Source organism: Theropithecus gelada, chromosome 12 (genome assembly GCF_003255815.1).
Source record: "Theropithecus gelada isolate Dixy chromosome 12, Tgel_1.0, whole genome shotgun sequence".
In the NCBI taxonomy this organism is placed as follows: Eukaryota; Metazoa; Chordata; class Mammalia; order Primates; family Cercopithecidae; genus Theropithecus; species Theropithecus gelada.
Window position 1 is genome coordinate 57860306 of NC_037680.1, and position 25488 is coordinate 57885793.

At 37.8% G+C, this 25488-nt stretch overlaps 1 protein-coding gene across 2 annotated transcripts in view; it reads left to right on the forward strand.

Annotated features, from left to right (window-relative positions):
- The first annotated feature begins 312 nt into the window (after positions 1-312).
- Positions 313-25488, forward strand: part of ITGA4 (integrin subunit alpha 4) — a 77989-nt gene continuing 52813 nt past the window's right edge. Inside the window, exons 1-7 of one of the 2 annotated variants that reach the window (XM_025405470.1) lie at positions 313-1438; positions 1781-1902; positions 18322-18428; positions 18521-18650; positions 22130-22197; positions 23495-23624; positions 24951-25036. In XM_025405470.1, the coding sequence (XP_025261255.1) occupies positions 1242-1438; positions 1781-1902; positions 18322-18428; positions 18521-18650; positions 22130-22197; positions 23495-23624; positions 24951-25036 (840 nt within the window). In that variant the 5' untranslated portion in view covers positions 313-1241. Of the gene's footprint in view, positions 1439-1780; positions 1903-18321; positions 18429-18520; positions 18651-19176; positions 19574-22129; positions 22198-23494; positions 23625-24950; positions 25037-25488 lie in introns of those variants that run through there. The other variant, XM_025405471.1, reaches the window with a different exon arrangement.

Sequence of the window (25488 nt, forward strand, 5' to 3'; positions counted from 1 at the left end):
GTCTCTCTGGTTGCTGAAGGGAAAAAAACAAAACAAAACGAAACAAAAACAAAAACAAAAATCCAGGGCACACCTGGATTGCATTAGAATGAAACTCACTACCCAGTTCAGGTGTGTTGCGTCATGGGTCTCCGGCACATTTCAGAGGCTCATTAGGACCCTGACCCCACACTGGAGTTTACACCCCTAATAGCAGGTGTGTCCGTGGCAACTGAGTGGGTGCGTGAAAAGGGGATAATCAAGAACCAGCTGGAGCAATCAGAATCGGTTAAAGTGAATCAAGTCACAGTGCTTCCTTAACCCAACCTCTCTGTTGGGGTCGGCCACAGCCTATAACCGCCTGCCATTCAACCTGAGAGGCTGCTGCTCGCCTGCTCAGGCACACAGCCCGGGGTGCAGAGGAAGTGTGGGGAGGAAGGAAGTGGGCATAGAAGGGTGCCCAGTGTGGGTCTTGAAGAGAATAGCCATAACGTCTCTGTCACCAAAATGTTCCCCAGGAGCCTTCGGCGAGTTTTTTGGGGTTTTGTTTTTAATTTGTGGCTCTTGATAATTTATCTAGTGGTTGCCTACACCTGAAAAACAAGACAGTGCTTGACTCTCAACCAAAGAACTGGACGGCTCCCCGCCGCAGTCCCAGTCCCCGAGTTTGTGGCTGGCATTTGGGCCACGCCGGGCTGCCTGATAGAGGCTGGGCGGTCACAGCGAGGGGCACGCGGTTTGGGGCCACACAGCTCCGCTTCTAGGCCCCAACTACTGTTAAAAGGGGAAGCCCGTGCTCCATCTAGGTCCGCTCTTACTGAGCCCAGAGCCATCCCGCGCTCTGCGGGCTGGGAGGTCGGGCCGAGACGCGCGTCCTGCGCAGCCGAGGCTCCCCAGCGCCCCCTGCAGCCGCGCGTAAGGGGAGACGGGGCCCGGCCCTGCGCCTCCGCACCACGCCCGGGACCCCACCCAGCGGCCCGTACCCGGAGAATCAGCGCGAGAACCCGAAGCTCCCGGCGAGCAGCAGAAACCGGGAGTGGGGCCGGGCGAGTGCGCGGCATCCCAGGCCAGCCGAATCGCTCCGCCCGCGGTGGGCCGACTTCCCCTCCTCTTCCCTCCCTCCTTCCTTTCCTGTAGCCCGCCGGCGCCGGACACGCTGCGCCTCATCTCTTGGGGCGTTCTTCCCCGTTGGCCAACCGTCGCATCCCGTGCAACTTTGGGGTAGTGGCCGTTTAGTGTTGAATGTTCCCCACCGACAGCGCATGGCTTGGGAAGCGAGGCGCGAACCTGGTCCCCGAAGGGCCGCCCTCCGGGAGACGGTGATGTTGTTGCTGTGCCTGGGGGTCCCGACCGGCCGCCCCTACAACGTGGACACTGAGAGCGCGCTGCTTTACCAGGGCCCCCCCAACACGCTGTTCGGCTACTCGGTCGTGCTGCACAGCCACGGGGCGAACCGATGGTGAGTAGAGTTGGACCAATGAGCCCTCAGCAGCTCAGAGCGGCGTGAGAACGGCGCCCAAGGGATTCCCTGCCCGGTTCAAACTTTTCTCCTTCCCAAGGAGGCAGGAGGGAAACGCTGCGAGTGCCAGCTCGCTGGAGATCTGCCAGGGAAACTAACTTATCTTGGGGTGGCAGCACCCCGGGTGCGTTCTGGCGCAAGACCTTGGAGCTTCGAGTCGGGGGTGGTGGGCGGAAGAGGAGGTGGGGAAGCTGCCCTGCTGCCGACTGCACATCTGTTCCGACAGGGAGCTCAGTGGGCAGCACAGCTCACGTCTGAGCGCACGTGCACGTGTCTCTTTAGGCTCGTGGTGGGTGCGCCCACTGCCAACTGGCTCGCCAACGCTTCAGTGATCAATCCCGGGGCGATTTACAGATGCAGGATCGGGAAGAATCCCGGCCGGACGTGCGAACAGCTCCAGCTGGGTGAGTTGGGTGTGGAACCAGGAGTTAGTGACCTCCCGACCCCCCATGTGGACCCCACCATAGGGCAAGTCCTGGAAAGATTCAAGTCGCCTGTTGCTTCTCGTTTAAAGAGCCTAAAGTTTTCAGTTTCAACTCCGTCTCATCTTCCCTCCTTAATGTAAAAGGGATTCCCTTTCTGTTAATATCGTTCTCCCTTCTCCTTATGGCAATGATTGCAGTACGCTGACCAAAACTATGGTAGAGGGAAATTTCTTATGATACTTTCTTTTCATCTCTCCCCCGTCTCTCCGTGTGTAAAGCACATTTTAGCGTGTCTCAGCATATTAAGGATAGAATCCAGCTAAGCCAAGACTTGAGAATTTTATTTCCATCTTTGTCCTATCAACCTTCTTAAAGAACAGGCTAAAGGGCATATAAAGAATAGCAATTGGAATTGATCCCATATCCCGTCGTTTAACCTAAAGGTCTAAAGAAAAAAAGTGATAGTTTTACTTAGAATATGCAATGTAAAAGAAAAGGAAAGTTGGCATCTTCATTGTTAATGTAGTATAATTTTCCACTCCCAAAACCATCATCCAAAACTCTCATGTTATATGGGTCCATCTTTTTGCAGTCATTTCTCAATGTCTCAGATTTGTGACAAGTTGAAAAATGTGTACTGATAGAGGGGAGAAGTTTCATGTTTCAGACAAGTTTCTTGCACACAGACAAGTGGGGAAAGAGGAACGAATATTAAATAACAAGACCTATCTTATTCCAAAATGTTACTGCTATACACATTGCTTAATTTTTTCCCCTCAAAGCAACCCTGGGTCATGGTTGACATTGTTCCTAGTTTATGTATGAGGACTGTGGCTCAGAGTTGCAAATACCTTTTTAAAAGTTATGAGCTAGTGAGTGATAGGTGGGAACTAAAGTCACACTAGGGTCTGAATGGGTCCAAAGTCTAAGCCATTTTCTTCCATGTATGCATCTTCAATGCAAATAAAATTAAGTGAATGGTTTAATATGTTGCCTGCTGAGCTGGTGGGTCATCTGTAAATGGTGAATAAAATTGGTACTTTATATTTCTTTGCTGTAAAGGGACTTTTGGGATTGGTTATTGGATCTTTAACTTCTTTTGCATTTTATAGTAGTCTTTGCTCTTTTTCAAACAGCGAAGCTGGTTCCTTTCTTTCGAATGAATTCAAATAGAGTATAAACATAATGGAATGTTTACTTTTAACTTCGAACACCTAAAAAAGTCCACGAGTTGTCTGTAGCATGTAGAATAAGCCCTAGCCTCTTGTTAAGCATCCTCAATACCAGAAATCACAGTAGGAATGTATAAAACATTCACAGACCCATACATTTGGAATGATTTTGCAAAGCATAATTTTCATTGCATGAGAGAGTTGTGGGTGAAGAATTAGGGAGTGGAGCTGACAACTTTAATCTGCCAGAGGATCTTGGCAAGGTCTCAGGAGGGAGCAATTTTATTTCTGTTGTCCTGTCATAGTTTCCTGATCCATGACATTATAACTACTGGTATTTAGTGTCTACTTCCTGTCTGGATGGACACGGAATCTATTTCTGGATGTCTGTGTTTAATTGGATACATCATGACATAATATATTAAATTTAAGATGATGCCTGTCCATGGAAGGGAAAAATTGGGCATGTGTAGCATGGGGGTTGACTGTTCTCAGAGAAATGAAAACATGATCGATATGTAATAGGAATTAAATGAAGATTTTTTTTGGATGGATGAATGAATAAAAGTAGAGGGAAAGTTTATTAACCAGATTTATGAGTAAGATAATTGATTAGAAATGTGCCAAACTGATATTTTTAACTTTCAAAATTTTGACCAATCTACAGGGTACTTACTGAGATGAAAGGAAAAAAGACAAGATTCCTGGTCAATCAATGAGTTAAAACATTAACAGCGATAGTAATGCCTTGAGTATTTGCTGAAGAGTTGACTGAAGTTATTTCTCATGTGACGTTCTAAAGAATACAGATATCTTTTATTCTTCATGTAAAGAAACTGCCTCTTTCTATTCAGAATAAATTCAGTGGTAGCTTAAAGGTATAAAATAGGGATTGAGGCTACAGTCTATAAATAAAACACTGAAAACATTACGTTGGTAATAAACATATTTTAGGATTATTAGGTTTGTGGGCTGTGCACTATTTTGTATGAAGAAGTTTCAAGAGTATGTGTAAATATAGATAAGCCATCTTCTGTAGAAGTGTGTGTGCATGCGTGTGTGTGTGTGTGTGAATCTTCTGTATAAAATAGCTTCAGTTGTCCTGTTTCAAATGTGGGTGACTCTAATGTTGCGAAAATGCTTAGCTCAGTACTGACACATAAATAGACATTCAAAAAATAGCGGTTCTTCTTTATTGTTTACTTAAATCTATTATCTGTATGTTATCTGTAATAAGCAGGTTGAGGTTAATAGGGACAATTAATAAACTGAACCAAAAGTTTAAAAATTAAAAGGTAATACGTTAAAAGGTAGAAGTTGAGGCCGGGCGCGGTGGCTCAAGCCTGTAATCCCAGCACTTTGGGAGGCCGAGATGTGCAGATCACGAGGTCAGGAGATAGAGACCATCCTGGCTAACACAGTGAAACCCCGTCTCTACTAAAAAAATACAAAAAACTAGCCGGGCGAGGTGGCGGGCGCCTGTAGTCCCAGCTACTCGGGAGGCTGAGGCAGGAGAATGGCGTGAACCCGGGAGGCGGAGCTTGCAGTGAGCCAAGATCGTGCCACTGCCCTCCAGCCTGGGCGACAGAGCGAGACTCCGTCTCAAAAAAAAAAAACGGTAGAAGTTGAAATGACACACAATGAGAAATATTTCGTTGGCTGAAGGAAAAAATGTTATAATGACTAAAGATTGATCTATGATTGCCATGTCAGTAAGGTATCTTCTTTCCTTTGGAATAGCTTTACTTGCTATCAAGAATCTGAAGGTGTAGGGTCTTCAAATGGCGCCCATCTCCCATGCAATTAAAAATATCCACATGTACTCGTCTTTGAGTCTCTGTAGAATTTCAGATCAATGGTTAATTCAGATAGACCCCTCCCCTCAAAAGAGGAGGTCCATATCTCCCCCACCCTACCCTCTGTGGACAAGTTGTCCCATACCATGGTATATTCGTGCCACAAGCAGAAATGAGCCTGCTCATTTATCTAGAATGCCCAGGGTGAGAGACGTTAGGCGAGTACAAGGTGCTTTTCTTCCTGGATAGTACCACAAGGTGCTTTTCTTCCTGTATATATATTGTTGGCCGCCTCCTACCTCCCTGACTCCCCGAGACATCTCTTCTCTCACTTCTTTTGTACCAGAGGAAAGTCGTGTCTCTGTCAGGAGGGTCTGGGCCCAGACTTGCTCATGAAGACTATGTCTGAGGAGACCCAGGTGATTTCCACAGGTCCACCTTCCACCCGGGTACTCTGCATCATCAGGCTTGTTTAAAGGAAACTTTAATCATAGCTGGTTCTTAAATTAAGGTGTCACAAATAATGACTCAATTAATATAGTTAAGCGTAGTCCATCTGTGGACTATCAATATTTAAATAATTAGAACATAATAAAACATAGAAATGATTATCAAATTACACTAAAAAGATGGTCTTTATTTGGTTATTCGAAAAACACTCCAGATCTTTCATTACTTTGGAGTTACCACTGAAAGCATTATACACACACTGACTCTCATTTGGGTAATAGTCTAAAGTTATACAATTACGCTATCCAGTATAATATCCACTAACCATAAGTGGCTTTGAACACACAAAATGTGGCTAGTCAGCAGTGAGAGAGCTGTAATGTAAATTACATGCTGGCTTTTGAATACTTAGTAGAAGACAGCTCATTAATTTTCATGATATTATATATTGAAACAAACATTTTAAAATTATTGATTACATAATATTTTGGATTTATTAGGCTAAATAAAATATCAGGTTAAATAAAATTTTATTTTTTTTTAATGTGGCTACTATAAAATTTAAAATTTCCAATGGACTTGTATTATATTTCTATTGGATGGCACTGCTGTAGAGAAACATTAAGTTCCCTCTGTAAAATAACACTAACTTTTTAGGAGATACTTTCCTGGTATTTATGCATAAATGAGTAGAACTTTCACTTTCTTTTCCAGACTAAGTGTTCTATAGTTACTGGGCCTTCAAGCTGCCTGCCTGTGCCTCTCTTTCTTACAGAAGAGACCCATCTCAAGTTAGTCACCATTACCCATATTTAGATTTCTTTCCGGAAATTTTATTACCTTAGCCAGCCTCCTGGTTCATATTACATAACCTATTTGAAAGAATTTAATTAGCATTGCATTATTAAACTAATGATTACCTAATCCTCACTTCTACTTGATTCATAGGAGTTATTAGCTTAACATTAAATAGCAAATATCTCACTGTTGAAACTTCAAATATGTTTTTTCTTGATAATTTTAATTTTTTCATTTGCAATGTGCTTTAAATTGTATCTTATGAAGCTGAGATTGCAGATTGGTCATTTTGAAAAATCATCCTGAATGAAGGCTGTTATACAATTATGTAGAAAATCAAGACGGAGAGCTTCATTAATAAACTATCAGGTTACTGGAAAGAAGTTTCCTTATTTCCAGCAGTTTCCCAAACTTTATCTCCAAAAGGATGAGGTTTCCACCTAATTTGAGAGATGACACTTTCTAAATGCACGTTTGTTTTTGCCCTAAGTTTACTTGGTCACAGAGTGATATACCCAATGACTTGAAAATAGATGCCCTTGGCAACAGTTCTAGGGCCAGATGTGGAAATACATTGCACACATGGGTGATTTATCTATTCCCTTGTTCATTGAGGAATGCCTAAGGGCCAGAACCTGGGCCTGCAAAAGAAACATACTCCTTGTCGCAAGGGCTTTAAAGTTTATAAGAGAGGTTATTATAGGAAAGTATGGTGAGATTTAATCTAGGTAAGACAATAAAGGGATGCATTCCTGAGGAATTGGTGTTCAAGTAGGGGAACTGAAAAAGAACCAGAAGTTAGGCAGAAGAAGAGGCTATGGAAAAGTTTGCCAGAAAGAGCAAACTGTGTGTATAAAGACCCTGAAGTCTTTGAGAGCACGATGCTTTTGAAGAACTAAAAAATGTGTACAGTTGCACTATGGAGTGTGAACTAAACTGTAGGTTAGAAAGGCAGGCAGGGATTACTTCTGATACAACTCTAAGTGTGAATTTACCCTAGGATATTTAAAACTGGGGCGTGACATGATCAGATTTGTGTGTTTGACATATTCTCTGGTTGCAGGTTGGTGAACGCTTTGGAGTAACTGGGTCAAGACTGAAGGCAGTGAGACAGGTGTAGGAAGACTTTGTTATAATTTAGACTACAGATGACAAGTGTCTGTACAAGGACACTGGCAGTAACAATGGAGAGGAACATGGATATTCTGAGGATATTTAGAAGATAGCACTTGGTAATTACTGAATGCAAGAGTTGAGTGAGAAGGTTCCAAAGATGTTACTGAAGTTTCTAGCTTGGGCTGTGACATGGTTGATGGTGCAATGTACTGAAAAAGGGAAGACCAGCAAGTTTTCTGGCAAAATGATGAGTTTCATTGGCTTGAGATTCCTGTGAGATATAGAAGTAAATATCTAGTGATCAGTTCCATGTATGGGTGTGGTAGACAGTAGAGAGGTCTGTACTAGCAAACCAGAGGTAAGAGTAATTGACATAACCCCATTCACCTCCAAGGCTTTGATTATCGTCTCTCTGGGGTAAGTAGATAAATGGCCAATGGCAAATTTCTAAGGATTCCTACAGTTTGAGAAGTGGCTAGAATAGTGCTGCTCAAGTCTGGCTGCAACTTAAATTCTCATACAGCGCTTTAAGAGTTCTGGTGGCCCACCTCAAACTAATAAAATCTCTGGGGTAAGTCTATAGGGCACCAGTAGTTTCCAGAGGTCCCCAGATGATTCCAGTATTCATCCATGCTTGAGAACCCCGGGAAAAGAAAAGAAACTGGGAAAAACAAAACAAAACAAAAAGCAAGAGGGTGAAGCCAAGGAGGTAGCAAGAAAAATCAGGTCAATGTGACATTAATCTGATTAAAGGAAGAGACTGTTTTGAGAAGAGGTGAGTGGTTGGCAGTAGTAAAAGTTGCCAAGACATCAACTGGGGTGAGAAACTATGAGGTCTCATTAGATATAGAGAGAATTAGTTCCTTAGTAACCTTGGTAAGACAAGCTTTAATGGTGAATCCACTGCAGAGGGTTGAGAAGTGAGATGATAGCAAGCATCAATAACTTTTAACTGGGTTCTTCCTTCATTAATACATTTTATTACTTATGTATTGGATATACACAGTTGAATAAGACATGGTTGAAGCCCTTGAATAACTCAGTTGAGATGAAGGGAGAGACAGGTAAATGGATAATTATGAGATAATGTAATAAGCATGACAATAGACAGGCACACAGTGATGAGAAGAAATGAATGGGAGAAGGCGTCCTGGAGGAGTGAAATCTGAGTAGTGGACGCAGTTCTGTGTCTGAAGAGCACATGTAAGGACTCGATAAACATGAAATAATTTTCATGTTTTTTATATTTGGGCAAAATCCCCTGGGATTTGCTGCACATTTCAGCCTTACTCCAAAGTATCTAAGTCCGCTTTGGGTTCCAAAGGCTCATATCAGGTAGTTCAAACAGTAACACCTACTCCTGAAATAGGAGCTTGAAAATGACTGTCTTTAAAAGCAGGGATTTTTAATTTTAAGATTAGCTGGAAACATCAAATTAGAATATGGAAGTGGACATACAGGTGACAGGTCTGGGCTCAGTAATGCAGTGTGCTTGTTCTCAGTTTACCTCTGAGAATTTTAAAAAATCATAGAAAATCTTTTTTATATAAACTACATAAAATACTATAATTCACAAAAATGTTCAGAAAATAGTAAGATTGTAGACTTAGTTTTAAAAACCCCTTTTATGGGACTTCTTGTGTGCAGTGGATTAGACATGTTCTTTTGACATTATGCCCTGTATAGAAAATGCTGGTCAATGTGTACCATCTGTTTATGAATCCCTTTGAAGTCTACCTCACCACAATACATACTAGTCTGTTTTCTTGCGAAAGTTTTCTAGAAGTCAATAGACTATTATCGTTTTGTCTGCCAGTCATTGTCAATGTAACCTCTTATTTTATCCTTTAAACTCTGCCCAGAGAAACGTCCTTTGGTATCTGTAACTCTTCATCTCATTCTGATCCTCCATTGGTCGGGATAATATGATACATTCCTCACTGTTTTTTCTCTACTGTATTTTTAAGCCTTCCTATCTTCCTGACCTCCTTTAATTCTTTCGTTGCTGTCTTTTTTTTTTCTTTTCAGCCATCCTACCCTGTGAATTCCAAAAGCAAGCATAGAACTTTAATACTGACCACCAAGCAGATTTCCCTGGAGTATTTTCTGTTTACATTTTTGTATTTTCTTGTTTCAAAGATATACAAAGTGGCATCCACACATTAGCGTGATGTTTTTTCAAATGAATTTTTAAATCCAAGAGATCAATTGAAAACCATGGAGGTTCAGAATTTTTTTTCCTTGTTTTCTAATGTTAGAGGTTGAAATATGCTCTTTTAATAGGCTGTTTCAGAATAGTATAGGATTATTCAAAATGTCCATATTTGAAAATAATGGAAAAGTGCTAACAACTAATTGTCTGGCAGCATCGGATGGTGGTTGATAGTATGAGTTTTAATCCTTTCCCTTCCCCACTTACAAGTGGCGTGACCTTGGGCAAGTGCTTAGTCATCCCTTATTTTGGCTTCCTCATCCACAAAATTGGGATGATAATCTACTTCATAGGGATGTTATGAAAAGTGAGTTAATACCTGTCTTTGCATGTATTAAAACTGTGGTATGTAGTAAGCATGCAATAAGTATTAGTAATTAGAGAGTAACTTTCCCTGTTTAAATTATGTTTACAAAATATATCAGCTGGGGCACATTTTTGACTTTAGTTATTAAAAAGACTTGTGTACATTTTCTGTGGGATTTTGAAGAAGTTTGAGAACAAGGTCCCTGGCAGAGACCCCAAACCTAAAATCAAACCCACAAGTGACCTAGTTGTATAGAGTTCTGAGGCCTCATGATGACTCAGGATCAGCCCAGATTTATAAAATTACAACCATAAAGCTTGGCACTACTCTCTGGGGACATTTACCTCTTGAACTCTTTCTAAATAGAATAAGATAAAAAGAGAGAGAGAGAGAGCTGAAATAACTGGCTTTTTCAGCCCTACAATTATATAAACTGTTTCTCACATAAATTGAGCATGATTATTGGCTACTGTCAGGTTTTGTTTAGACAATATGAAAATATGACATTTAAACACATTAAAAAAAACAAACAAACCTAACTTTGGTTTCTAACTTTGATGTTTTGCTCTTTTGACTCTTATTTGCCACTAGGCTAGCTGGAAGAAAAGAGTTCTAGAAGTTTAATACTTTTATGTCCTTTATCACCTCTAAAACTTGGATATTTTACTTTTCATTACCCAAAATTATTTTTATTATGGTAGAATTCATGAACATCATTATTTTTTAGAAACATTGCCACCAGGTGTAACTAGATGTGTGAAAAGAGTACATAGTTTAATATAGTCAAATACTATATGGATTAGTATTAATGGATTTAGTAAGTATTAGGACTTAAAAGGAAAAACTAAGGAGGCATTTGAATTAAAAAGCTGAAGACGGCTGATCAATTCTTGCAGCACTGTGAGCGCCCTCTGCTGGCTCAGTTTAAAGCACCATAATGTACGTATCCTGAGGAGCAGAGGCATTGATCATTTATTTATTGACCCCACCTACTAGGTGCCAGGCATTCTTGCATACACAAGCATAAATTTTCTGTCATCCTCATAGCCCTGCAATGGTAAATTTTGTCATGTTGTCATGTTTGAATTGATTTTCTCACTTGTAATCCCATATTTTTCCTAATCTGAATTTATGTGAGTGAAGGGATTATATACTTTACTGCTTTTATAGAAAATATCTTGAATGAATGACTCTTTATAAAACATGGAATTGGAACAAGGGTCATTCATGTTTCAGGATTATTTTATTTAGGAAAAACTTTAGAGTGGAACAGTTTGAAATGTATAGGATTCGTCTTATAATGGAATAGAGCTTCAGCTTAAAAAAAAAAAAAGGCAGTTGGTGGAAGGTAAGGGCTTTTACTGCTTTTCTGAAACTTCACATCACATCATGAGTTTTGAAAGATCAGGTAAGGATGTATGCTGTCTTAGTAGCCAGAAAGCCAGACTGAGAGCCCCAGTCAAATGTCTGAATTGGTGGGGAAGTCACAGTACAATGACGCAGGTAGATAAAGCAGACATTTACTTGCATTTGAAAGTCACAGGCTTTCCCAGCCACAAAGTATTTCACTTCCATTGTCAAAAGTTGTATAGAAAGAAGACCTTAGAGTCTGACCTTTTCCCTGGTCCTTCTTTCTTTAGTGGAAATGCCAAAATACTGAGAACCATTCTAAAGGGAGGAAAAAAAGCAGGGCAAGATAGGGAACAAGTAAGTGACCTTTTTCTTGAACAAGTGAAAGCTGATTGTACAGTCTGTAGGCAGATTTGCTATATTTTATATATTTTCAGCTAAAAGCTTCAGAAAGTGGAATAGATTTCAGTTAATTCATATGTCTGAAATATTTCTAGAGTTTTATTGTTCTATGCTATAGGGTGAAATAACTTAGAGATCAAAGATATTTTTTATTCTAATCTTTCCACTTATGGATTTGGGCAAGTTATTTGATTTCTTTAAGACTCAATTTTCTCTTCTGTAGAATAGAATTAATAATACAGTCATCCTTTGCTACTACTGTGGGCGTAAAATGAGTTAATGTGTATGATTCCAGTTCCCCAATAATGATATGCCACATATATTTTACGAGCCAGGTTGTATGCTGCAATGCATGTGCAGCTTAATATGCTGACATTACTCTTTAATATAATGATGTCAATAGCAACTAACATTTGCATGTTTTCTCTGCCAGGCTGTCATCCAAGCACGATACACATATCTCATTTACTCCACAGTCTTTGCAGAAACCCTCTGAGATAGGCATCTTCTGTGGACCCCAGCTGATTCTGTCTTAAGTCATCCCACTCACAAATTATCCTTTGTAAAGATCTTCAAACTCAGAGACTGTTTCCTTTCAGACCATCTGTTACTGTCTTAAAATTGAAGAAAATAATATTTTGGAAGGAGAAGTAGGGAACAATCATAGTAAAGAGAAAAGACCTCTCCAAAGCTTAGATCCCTGAAAGTCTGGTGATAATTATGCAGTAGTACATTCTAGTTAAAGGATTTTTTTGTGATGATATAATGTAGTTCAAAATTCCCTCCCTCATACATATTAAGTTCCTGCCTACTGCATGTAAGGCACTATCTTGAGCTGTGGGAATGCTGCTGTCAACAAAAGTCAATCTGCCCTTATGGAGGTGATATAAAAGGTCAAATATCTAATCTCCTGTAGTCCCTGTCACACTTGGAGCAATGACACTAAAACTGGTGACATGAATAACAATGAAAGGGGGAGGAGTAAAGAATGTACTTAACTAGCTTTCTACTAACTTTTTCTTTGATCAAAATTGCTGTTTATTTGCATTTATATACACATTTATATATGCTGATACACATCAGTAGGAAGAAAGAAACTGAAGTAGTAAGCATGCATTTCTACATTTTCTTTCCCAAATTAAAAAAAAAAAATAGGAAAGAGAAAGATAGGCTTAAAAGGAGATGGTTTTTAATGTGGCTTTGTTTTTTAAATATCTAGTGGAAAAATGCATTCATCTGTGTAAAGAATTAGTCATTCTAGTTGTTTAAAAGCAGGGAAAATTATCACATGTTAATTTCTGCTGACCTCTTTTATGTTAAACCACGTAAAGTACTTTTTCAATTATGGAGCTGATTTGATTTACTAAGAGTTTAGATGAGTAACGTATGAACTGAATTGAAAACCAGATTATAAATCACTTCAGCATGACATTTGGATAAAATATAAAGATAATCTGAGGTTATTTATGGTGTTCTGTCAGAGAAATTCATGAGAATTAACTTTAGTGGCAGTTCTAAATATTGTATTTCTACCCAAAGACAATTTGCTTAACATTTGCTATTTCAATAGGTAACTAAACACAAGGGGGAACAAAAGATACTACTTTTATTTTTGAAATAGTAGGTTTTTAAATAATATAATACAAGAAAAGGCATAACCATCTGTTAATACATCAAGCTTGTCCATGTGGTCCAGGATGGCTTTGAATGTGGCCCAATACAAATCCGCAAACTTTCTTAAAATATGAGATTTTTCTTGCAATTTTTTTTTAGTTCATCAGTTATCATTAGTGTTAGTGTACCTTATGTATGGCCCAAAACAATTCTTCTTCCAGTATGACCCAGGGAAGCCAAAATATGGGAACCTCTGAGCCACATCGTAGAGCAATTGTTCACAAGCCCATTCATATGCCAGAACTACCTGGGGGGCTTCGAAAAAATTCTTATGTCTGGTTCTTAACCCAGACACGTCAAGTCTGAGCCTCTAAGAGTGGGGCCCAGGTGGAGGTACTGGTTTCAAACTCCCTTCCATTGATTCTAATGTCCAGCCAAGGCTGAGTACTGAGTGGGAAAGGAGTGGACTCAGGATCACACAGGTTAAGGGAGAAAAGCTTTGGAGAAGGCCATGATCACAAGCTGATCATGTGAAGGTCTTACCTCTTCTGCTACGATTCTGCAGGCACAACAAAAGAAAAGAGAAGCTGGGCATGGTGGCGGGCACCTATATCCCCAGCTACACAGGAGGCTGAAGTGGGAGGATTACAAGAGCCCAGGAGTTTGAGGCTGTAGTGAGCTATGATCACGCCACTGCACTGTAACCTAGGTGACAGAGTGAGATCCTCACTCTCTAAAAAATAAAAAGAGGAAAAAGTCCCAGAAATTAAGAAAAAAACCAGAACACTAGGGGGAATTACAGGATGTTCTCTGAACAGATTCTAGCCTGTAACCAGTACTTGAAAGTTACCTCAGTATTATCATTGCTGTTGGGGGCTGCCTCTATGGTAAAAGCAGTGTTAATAAGTGAAAAGGGGAAACATATCTAAATGTAGTATATGTATTTGCTCACTTATTAAGATTGGTTTTTCTTCTGTGGAAGAATCATTGTTTCATGACTATTTTCATGAACTTTCTTTCTGGCTGTGCATTCATTCTTTTTACACATGTTTTGAATTAAGATATATATCAAACAAATAGAAGATGCCTAGTCAAACCATAATAGAAGCTTTGAATTGTTTTTCATTTACTGACCTTTCCATTTCAGCACCCATTTCTGGGCTGTTTGTCAGGGGTGGGATTATGACAAAGATACAGTCCTGGGCAAGATGAATGAGGTCACTATTTACTAAGCCTTGGAAGTAGGCCAGAAACATTGTAAATAAATAAATGTAGTTAACCCTAACAAAAACGAAAATACTTCTTCCTACAGGATATTAATCAATTTTACCATAATTTCCTCTGAGTGATTGTATCCTGTGTGTCTGAGAACCCTTGAGTACTGATATTGAGAGTCATCTGTCAGTATCTAAGAGTGGATTAACTAACAACTGTATAAGAGATATATGAAAATTAATGAATCAGAAATTTTATATATTAGAAGGCAACCATTATTTAGAACCACATTGTGACAGATATGAGATTACATCTAGTGGCATTTTGACCCCCACCCTACCAATTTCCCACTTACAAACCTGCCATATGTTTTTCTATTTGAAATCTCTTCTGCTCACGGGTGAATGAACCACATCACTGGCTTCCTGGGAAAGTTCTTCCCACATTTATTCTTAGGTAAACATCTCTTTCTTGTGGCTTCTGGAGGGCTATTTCTTCTCCTGTTTCTAAGAATCATTATTTTTAACCTACAGTAAGGAGAAGGGAAGGGCATGAGCCACACTGGAATTAAAGTCCCAGGACTTTGGTGAGACTACATGGGACACATCTTAAAATAGCCTAATGATTTAGTGGCTGTTTTCCCAGAGAGCTGAGAGGCACTCACATGGAGAGAAAGAAGTTTCAGGGAAGTGATGTTAGTAAGTGGGAAAGTGAGTAGTTTGTGATGTGTGTAAACCTCAGTGTGAGCCTGGGCAGTGATGACATTGTGATGCCACCTGATGGAGCTAAAACTAAAACGAGGAGGAGGCAATGCAGAATATTAAACAGATAACAGTTCATAATGCAAGAGTTTGTCTAGTCTTCACTTAGAAATTTACAAAATAGTTCAGCTAAGACACAGATAACAATACACTATTTTTGCACATAATTTTTTGGCCATTTCCATCCAGCTATTTTCATGGTATTTTGTGGTTCGAAACTATTTGTCTGTTTTTAATCTTCTGGGTGGCTTTGTCTAGAAAAATAGATTTGTTTCTAAATATTGGATGTAATTGTAATGAAAGTGTCTATTAAACATGCCATGTTTTTGTGAGCCCCATCCTCTCCTGTCCTTGATTTTCCTCTTGCTCAATTGTCTTAACTGAGTGTTGACTATAACTTCACAAAAACTTTAGTATTTTCAGAGGGTATTTATTAACGTGGCTTGTAGTAAATAACAGGAACTTCATGTAGACTGAATCTACCATTTGTTATCTATTTTTGACAGTAAAAAATCAATTTTAATGAAAACTGAAAATTGTATTATAATGAAAATGAAAATGCCTTGTTTGTCATTCCGTTTTACTTTAAATTCTATTGATTTGGCATCAGGTAGCCACAATAACAACTCCCTGTTTCTGACCTTACTTATCTCCCACACACAATTTTTTTTCCTCCTACCATCTTCCCTGTTTTCCCCTTCTTTTTTCCTGTCATTTCTGTCTTCATCCCTTGCTTTCTCAATTTAACACGGAGACTTTATGTGTCCACCTGGACCATTCTTTATCAAGGTTTGAGCCACAGCAAGGCTCCTTTCCAAATCTAATAGCAACCATTGCCATTCAGCCCTAGCATTCTTTGTCCAGACCTAGTCTTAGTCCTCCTCCCTTCAGTCTAGTTCTCCAGGAAGCCATTACCAGTTAGTGGGAGTTGTCATTATTCTATGTGTATGCTGTCCAGAAAAACATTCTCTGCATTTCACAGTGACAGTGTTCCTGACCATGAGAACCACTTAGGGCAGGGATCCCCAATCCCTGGGCTGTGGATGGGTACTGGCCCGTGGCCTGGTAGGAACTGGGCTGCACAGCAGGAGGTGAGTGGTGGATCAGTGAGCATTGCTGCCTGAACTTTGCCTCTGTCAGATGATCAGTGGTGGCATTAGATTCTGGTAGGAGTGCAGACCCTGTTGTGAACTGCGCAGGCATGGGATCTAGGTTGTGCTTTCCTTGGGAGAATCTAATGCCAGATGATCTGAGGTGGAACAGTTTTATTCCAACCCTCACCACTGCCCATGGAAAAATTGTCTTCCATGAAACCAGTCCTCGGTGCCAAAAAGATTGGGAACCGCTGACCTAGGGTAATCAGGGCCTCACCTGGACCTGCTGAAGCAGAATCTCTGGAGGAGGGGCTCAAACATTTTCTTCACTTCAGTTGTGATTAAAGGTTTTGTTTTTCCTCAATGACATTTTAGAAAACAAAAGTATAAACAAACATCTTCCCACACTCCTTAAACAAAATCTCTCCTACCTAGAAGACTTAGTGCAAATAATTTCACTTCTCAAATATTACCTTACCAGGCATGGTGGCTTATGCTGGTAATCCCAGCACTTTGGGAGGTCAAAGCAAGAGGATCACTTGAGGCAAGAGTTCAAGACCAGCATGGGTAACATAGTGAGACCCCCATTGGTACCCAAAAAAATAAGTAAAAATATGAGTCTGTATCTCTGTAAGGGTTCTGAGTTTGCCCAGGAAACTACATTTAGGGGTCAACATTATAGGAGGAGACAAAGTGCCAATGATATAGAGAGAATGGTCACCATAAATTCATGAAAACTTGGTACCTAGTGACCAGTGTTCAAAATTAACAAACCCAAGTTCCACATCCTTATCCAATCAAATTGATGCTAATGTATTTAACTGCCAGGAATTAAGAACAGATGCAATAGAATTTTCATATGCCAACTAAAGAGGGTGAAAATAAAGACAGCAAAAAGAATCTTAGGATACTGCATCTTACTCTCCCCTAAAGTAACTTATTTGAAATTACTTAACATAGGATTTTATTCTATTTTTATTATTATTTTTTATTTTTTTTTTTTTGAGACGGAGTCTAGCTCTGTCGCCCAGGCTGGAGTGCAGTGGCTGGATCTCAGCTCACTGCAAGCTCTGCCTCCCGGGTTCACGCCATTCTCCTGCCTCAGCCTCCTGCCTAGCTGGGACTACAGGCGCCCGCCACCACGCCTGGCTAATTTTTTGTATTTTTTGTATTTTTTAGTAGAGACGGGGTTTCACTGGGTTAGCCAGGATGGTCTCGATCTCCTGACCTCATGATCCGCCCGTCTCGGCCTCCCAAAGTGCTGGGATTACAGGCTTGAGCCACCGCGCCCGGCAACATAGGATTTTAATAGGAACCCAGCTATAACGCAAAGAATTTTTGCTAACAAAAAAATGATCACTGTGAAGACCACTTCTTATATAGTATAGAAGCACTATCTAGTACATGAGTATTTTATTTATGTTTGGCTATTCATGCATTTGCCAAAGTGTCTATTGAAGTTTTTTATTTACTACTGAGATAATCTGGTTTTCCAAATCACTTTATCTCTGTTGAAAACATGAGTCATATTCCAATAAATGTAAACATAGGGCAGTTTCTTATAAACGCAAGGCTTTATTGGTATGCTAATTCTATGTTCCACTTTCCGCATGCTTAATCATCACCTTCCAGCTCCAATAAATTGTACCTTAATTGCTGAGAATGTTTTATAGTCTTTCTATTCTTAATATCTCAGTAGAAGAAACATTTTTTAAAGTGCTCTGATAATATTGCTTACATTGTTAGATAAAAGATTTAGATAAATGGCTAAATCTTTTCCAAACGTTAGACACAGCGGTTGTAGTTGCACAACCTGGTATTAGCTTTAACTGGTTTTCCCACTCCTAGTCCTGTTAGCTATCTTTTATATGATTGAGTCTATCTCTTCATGGTGCTACCAGTCAGAGGTCATTTCTACAACAAAAGTCACCTTGTATTAGAGAATAATTATGTTGGCACAGAGTAATTCACATTTATCCTCACATTGTGCACTGAATATAAGATAGAGAAGTAGTTAACGGAAAAATACTGGGGATGAGTGCACAGTTTTATCTGCTTTTGTAGAGTGTTTTCAATACAACTGATGATAAAATTATTTTCAAATGCTATAGGTAGCCCTAATGGAGAACCTTGTGGAAAGACTTGTTTGGAAGAGAGAGACAATCAGTGGTTGGGGGTCACACTTTCCAGACAGCCAGGAGAAAATGGATCCATCGTGGTAGGTATTGGAACTGGTCCACTGATCCATCGTGAAATCAGCTATCCTGGGTGCAGCTTTCACATCATTTGGTCTACTTTTATTTTATTCAGACTTGTGGGCATAGATGGAAAAATATATTTTACATAAAGAATGAAAATAAGCTCCCCACTGGTGGTTGCTATGGAATGCCCCCTGATTTACGAACAGAACTGAGTAAAAGAATAGCTCCGTGTTATCAAGGTAAGGCATTATTTTGATACTAATTAGATAAAGATAAGTAAGTGAATATCTCTTAGTGTTTTAAATGTATGTTCAAGTTTAGATGTTCAGAAGAGAGGGAGATCTTCTGAGTAATTATGTTCTTTTTAGCTACTCAATTTCTTTCTTTACCTAATTGCAATAGCATTATTTTTCATAAATGTACTTTGCTATAAAAATTCTACAATTTGAATAACTCTGAAATCTAGCTGGTAACTATCCACTTTTGCATTAAATTTACTTTCAATTTGGTGTGAGTGAGACTAGTACCCAGCAAATAAAGGACATTTAAATTGTGAAATTATATTGGAAGTCTGATTAATAAGAAAGACTTTAGGTTTTCTGTTACCTTTAGCTTCCAGGAGTAATCAGGAAGAATAATCAGTGTAAGCAAATCCTTTGTTCACACTCACTATCTCTTTTTCTAATTCACGTGTTTTCCTTTAAGCAGTAAGAGATTGGTGTCTTGAGTTTGAAACATTTTTCTCATGGTAACTCTATGCTATAGGTAGCATCAGCAAATACAGAGCTAGGACATAACAGAAGTGAGCAGAATTGGGGTGAATGTCAACAGAGCATGTCAGATGATATCTGCAGCAAAACTAAAATCCAACAATGTGTCTTTAGGTAGCTAAGAAACATATGAATGCAAATTTCTAATTTTCTAACCACCTTCACTCTCAAATCCCTCAGCACCCAAAGAAAAATTGTACTGGTTGGCAAAACTTTGGCCAGGTATTTGAGTTCAATTATTGATGCTAATAAGATGTGGGTCTTTCTTCCCTGGAATGTGACATCACAAAGCAGCTTATATTACATATATTCCTATTTTGCCTTTGGATACCCAAAAGGTAAAAAAGTGAATATTGATTCTCAGTTGCAATAAAACTCAGTCTTGGTTTCTGATTGTTTGCTATCTTCTTTTACCTAATAGTTTTCAGTTTATCTTTAAAACATTTTCATAGTAGAGTTTTTTATTTTTCTCAGATATACCTAGCCACATACTGTAAAAATCTCAACATGCCATAAACCTAACACATCTACAATTGTAAAATACAGGATCATGTAAGATATATATTTTTAAAAGGGATGAAAACTCCTGACTATAAGTGGTCATTATAAATGACTTACCAATTTATTTAAGTTTTCTGCTTAGCAAAGCCAAAAGGAAGCTGTGGTTCCAATTCTTATTTTCATAGAAGTTTACTTATATCAGTTTTTTGGAAGAAGCAAAGCTTTGCCCCCTTAGTAAGTTCCAAAAGCATTCATTCATGGGGTTTTGTAATAAGAGACCTTTATGTCCATGCAGATCTTGATTCAGTCTATATTTTCAGTTGGGCAAAATTTAAGAAAAGAGACTCTCTTCAATAAATGGTATTAGCAATAGCAAAGACATGGAGTCAACCTAAATGCCCGTCAATGTCAGACTGGATAAAGAAAATGTGATACATACACACTGTAGAATACTACACAGCCATAAAACATAAATAGATTATGTCCTTTGCAGCAACTTAGATGGAGCTGGAGGTCAATAACCTAAGCGAACTAACACAGGAACAGAAAACCAAATACCACATGTTCTCACTTATAAGTGGGAGCTAAACATTGAGTACATATGGACACAAGGGACACAAAGTAGGCACAAACACTAGGGCCTACCTGATGGTAGAGGATGGGAGGAGGGAGAGAATAAAAAAACTACCCATCGGGTACTATGCTTATTACCTGCATGGGGAAATAATCTGTACACCAAACCCCCGCAACACGCAATTTATGCAACAAACTTGCAAATGAACCCTGAACCTGAAAGGTTTTTTTTTTTTTTTAATGCCTTTGGGAAAATTGGCTATACGCATGCAAAAGAATGAAATTGAACCCTTATCTTAGCAAATATACCAAAGTCAACTAAAATGGGTTAAAGACTTAAACATAATACCTGAAACCACAAAACTTCTAGTGGAAAACATAAGAGAAAAGTTACTTGACATTAGACAATGAGTTTTTGGAAATTATACCAAAAACTCAGACAATAAAAGCAAAAATAAATGAGACTACATTAGAAAGCTCCTGTATAGCAAAGGAGACAATCAACAGAGTGAAGAGACAGTCTGTAGAATGGGAGATAATATTTGCATAATTCTGATAAAGGGTTAATATTTAAAATATATAAGGATCTCACCAACTCGATAGCAAAAAACCAAATAACCTGATTAAAAAATAGTCAAGAGAACAAATGACTTTCTTTCCAAAGAAGGCATCAAAATGGCCAATACGTAGATGAAAAGGTGCTCAACATTACCTATCATCAAGGAAATGCAAATTACAAACCACGATAAAGTATCACTTCACACCTATTAGAACTGTCATTGTGAAAAAAGTTAAGAGATAACAACTGTTGGCGAAGATGTAGAGAAAATGGAACCCTTGCACACTGTTGGCGGGAATGTAAATTGGTACAGCCATTATAGAAAACAGTAGAGAAGTTACTCAAAAATAAAACTACCATATGGTCTAACAATCCCTCTTCTGGGTATATATCCAAAGGAAATGAAATCAGTACCACATAAAGAGATCTGTGCTTTTATGTTCATTGCAGCAGCATTCACGATAGCCAAGTTACAGAAACAACCTTAGTGTCCATTGACAGATGACTGAATGGATAAGGAGTTGTGAGATGTATGTATACACACATATATACATAAACATATACAATGGAGTATTGTTCAGCCTTTAAAAAAGGAAATCCTGACTTTTGTGACAACATGGATGACCCTGAAGGACGTTATTTTAAGTGAAATAAGCTAGGCACAGAAAGACGTACTGTATGATCTCACTTATCTGTGGAATCTAAAAAAGTCAAATACATAGAGAAGAAGGTGAGAAGAGAGAGGGTTAGGATGGGGAGATGTTGGTGAAAGTGTACAAAGCTGCATTTGTGTAGGATGAATAAGTCTAGAGATCTAATGTACAGCATGAGGACCGAAGTTAATTATTGTGCACTGGAAGTTTGCCAAGAGAGTAGATTTCATTCTCAATGCACAAAAAAGGTAACTGAGGAGATATGTATGTTAAGTGTAGTAACTGTTTCACTATGTATATATATGTCAAACATGATGTTGCACACCTTAGATATATACAGTAAAAAGAAAACATGGACTCAAAATCATAAATCCTACCTCTGTCTTATTTTACAAAATTTTTTTGAGTATATGCTGTGTGTGCTTCCTATGAAGAAGAAGCAGAGGGAGATATTTTAATTGCCATTTTATAGGAATATTTTGAATATTCATATGGAAGGGATTTGTTAAATTATATCAAGGTTACTGGTTTTTATTTTTTAAAAAGTACAAACTATAGACCTTAAAGTACATTTCTGTAAGAATTTATTTAAGAAACAAATTATGAAGATTATATCTTTATTTTAAGATATAATTCTGAGTTGTTTTAATATTTCATTTTAGATTATGTGAAAAAATTTGGAGAAAATTTTGCATCATGTCAAGCTGGAATATCTAGTTTTTACACAAAGGTAATTGTTCAAAAAATAGCTGCTATAAATGTTAACATATAGAATCTTAATTCTTCTCATGATTTGGAAGACTGATATGTTTTAAAGTAAAAACTGTGCAACATCTTCCTGTCTTTTAAATTTGAGTATTACAACTTAATTTTTGCCACTCAAAAATTCTACATATATTTCAATAAAATGTCAATATTTAGATGGCTATGCTACATAAGATGAACTAAAATCTATAGTGAAGAATATTTCTTCAATAATTTAATGAAAAAAGTAGCTACAGTTAATTATCTTGTTAACTTAGGTATTGAAAATAACCCAAGTGTGTTATTTTAAATTTCTAGTTGAGGGGCAAAGAAAGCATATTAGTCTATATTTTTCATTAAAATTATTATAATTGGGAAATTTAAGAACTTAATATCCCCTTAAATCAGATAGATAATATTCCCAAGATTTTTTACTCTCTTTTTAACATTCTAGGATACCTATGAAAGGGCACAGTTGTACTCAACCCCAAATCTCTCAGTTTTTCTTAAAAACACACTGTGAATTCAGGAATGTTTTTTGAGTCCATGAAGATCAGGCTATATCAAGTTTGGGGTTGACAGTGTCTGCAAATATTAACAGTTATATTAAAATGCTTAAAATGCTTACAAAGAAAATGCTTTATTCAGTTTAAGTTGACTTTTTTAAAGTTTAGGATTGTTTAGGAATATAGAAATATGCTAAAGAGATTTAATTGCTGAGAGTTTTCATACTACACCAGACAAGGGCATGGTCATTCCAATCTTCTCCTCCTAAATTCCTATGTATAACAAAATGTGCCCCATATTCCATTGGACTTTTTTCCCCTAAGCTAACATTATTAGAAAAATTAGTGGTTCTTTGCAAATTGAAATAAATTAAGTCCACTTTTTATTCTTTGGCAACACATGATCATCTCCGTAATTAGCACTCATGAATTACCCACATATGATTTTAATAGCAACCATATTGCCTGTCTCCCAAAAGCTTACCCTAGAGTTCAGTACTTCTCCCTTCAACTTTTGAAATCCACTGATAAATGCGTTAAATGAGAATTTCAGAGTTTCTTCTCTGAGATTTCACTTTTAGGTTGAAATCCATTAGCCAACTTCTCTGGCTTTTTTTTTTTTTTTTTTTTGTATGTTTTAACTTCACAGAATATTCCTACTTCAGGAATTTGTTATTATAAAAATATGTTCTCTTCACTATCTATTGTGTATCTGGAGGAGGTTTGGGGTGGTGAGCTTAAACTTTAAATAATAATAGTTTTTTTTTTTCCCTACAGGATTTAATTGTGATGGGAGCCCCAGGATCATCTTATTGGACTGGCTCTCTTTTTGTCTACAATATAACTACAAATAAATACAAGGCTTTTTTAGACAAACAAAATCAAGTAAAATTTGGAAGTTATTTAGGTACTATAAAAATGGACAAACTTAAATGATCTCTACCTTACAAATACTAGTACTATAATTATAAATAAGGAAAATATATTTTCCAAAGATGTAAGTGGCTAGTATAATTACAGTAATAATTAGGCAGTTAAGAAACTGTTTCTTAAGTATAGGATTTATGAAACTTTAGTTAACTTAATATTTTACATTTACACATGTGACTAAAATAATCAATATATAATTCTTAATAGAACTCCTAGTTTAGTTTACTCTTTGTAGTTCACTTTAGGAAACACTAGTAAGTTTGTATCTTTATGTAGTCAACCGATTATACAGGTTGTTTCTGTTGAGTGCCTCCCATATCTCAGGAACTTTTTGTGAGAACTTTACGTGAATTAACTCATTTAAACATCTGTGTAAGTATAGTTTCCTTAAGGACCAACTTAAAGCCAGTGGTACTGTCCACCACATTCCAGATGAGGGACTCCATGAAGCATATGGGTCTACAAACGGCTCATTGACCTTCACCTCATAAGTTCTTAGAATATTTCCCAGAGCTTAACTATTTTTATCATCTTCCTCCTCCTCACTATCATCTCATAAGTCAATAGTAGGATATTTTATCATCTGTATTTCAACAGAAATGCAAAGTTTTCTTGCATTAATGTCCATTACAAGAAAACAAATGCTTTTCCTATAGATTTTCAGAAAATCCATGTTTGTTTAAACTGTATGTGTGTCAAATGTGAGCATCTTACACTCAGAAATAATTATAAAACAAGCACTCTTTCTTTCCATTCAAACAGAAGAAATTTCAAGTAGAAGAATTTGTTACAATTCAATGTTTTCTTGTTTATGATTAAAGGATTCTTTGAAATAGTTCAAGAAATATAAGTTGATATGCCTTTTATTACATAAAATAAAATCACCTTTTGTCATCAAAAAGTCATCACAAAAGAAAGATTTGGTGGCAAAAGAAGCTGAACTTTTGCAGGATTTTTATTTAAGGTTTAAAGTTTTCATTTCCCAATTAAGATGTTATATTTAATATACTCTAAAATATGTCTGTTGTAATCCTAGAAACTGATTATACTGCACCAGATGTAAAGATGCTATTTTCAATTTCTAGGACTTGGAAATACAAACCATATGATTGCAGTTTTGTAACACATATCAAAATTGCATAAAACATAATGAATGACTGATTTTGAGTATCTCTATGCTAAATATTCTTAACTGCTTAATGTAGTCATTTTGAATTGGGTATCACTTAATTTTATGATCTATTTTACCCATATTACCATATGATGAACTTTACCCAGGACTCTCATACTTTCTTCCTTAAAGGATATTCAGTTGGAGCTGGTCATTTTCGGAGTCAGCATACTACTGAAGTAGTCGGAGGAGCTCCTCAACACGAGCAGATTGGTAAAGTAAGAATTACATTTTTATATTTATTTCTTCACAAAGGTTCAAATACATTGCATGAATAAGATATTAAAGGAGAAACTGCATACGTAAGGAAAGAAAGATTAGAAATGATGAACAGGTTATTACATTTAGTGGAACTGGTGAAAGATGTTATGGTTTTAGAAGAAATTTAGCAAAACACTTTCTGAAAAATTACAAAAGTCAAATGAGACTTGGTTTCCTTTAAGAAAATTATAAGATAGAACTATCTAAAAATGTCCAGGGAGTATATGGTGAACAGTTTCACAGCTGAAAAGAAGTTGAGGCAACTATATATTTTGTAGTAAGACTGGAAAGAAGGAAATATTATTTCTGGTTTTAGTTTTTGCTATGTTGCTATGTGAACATTGGTCACTCAGCTTTTCTGAGTCTTACTTTTGAAAAGTGAGGCAAACAACACTTCCTGTGTCCCCTC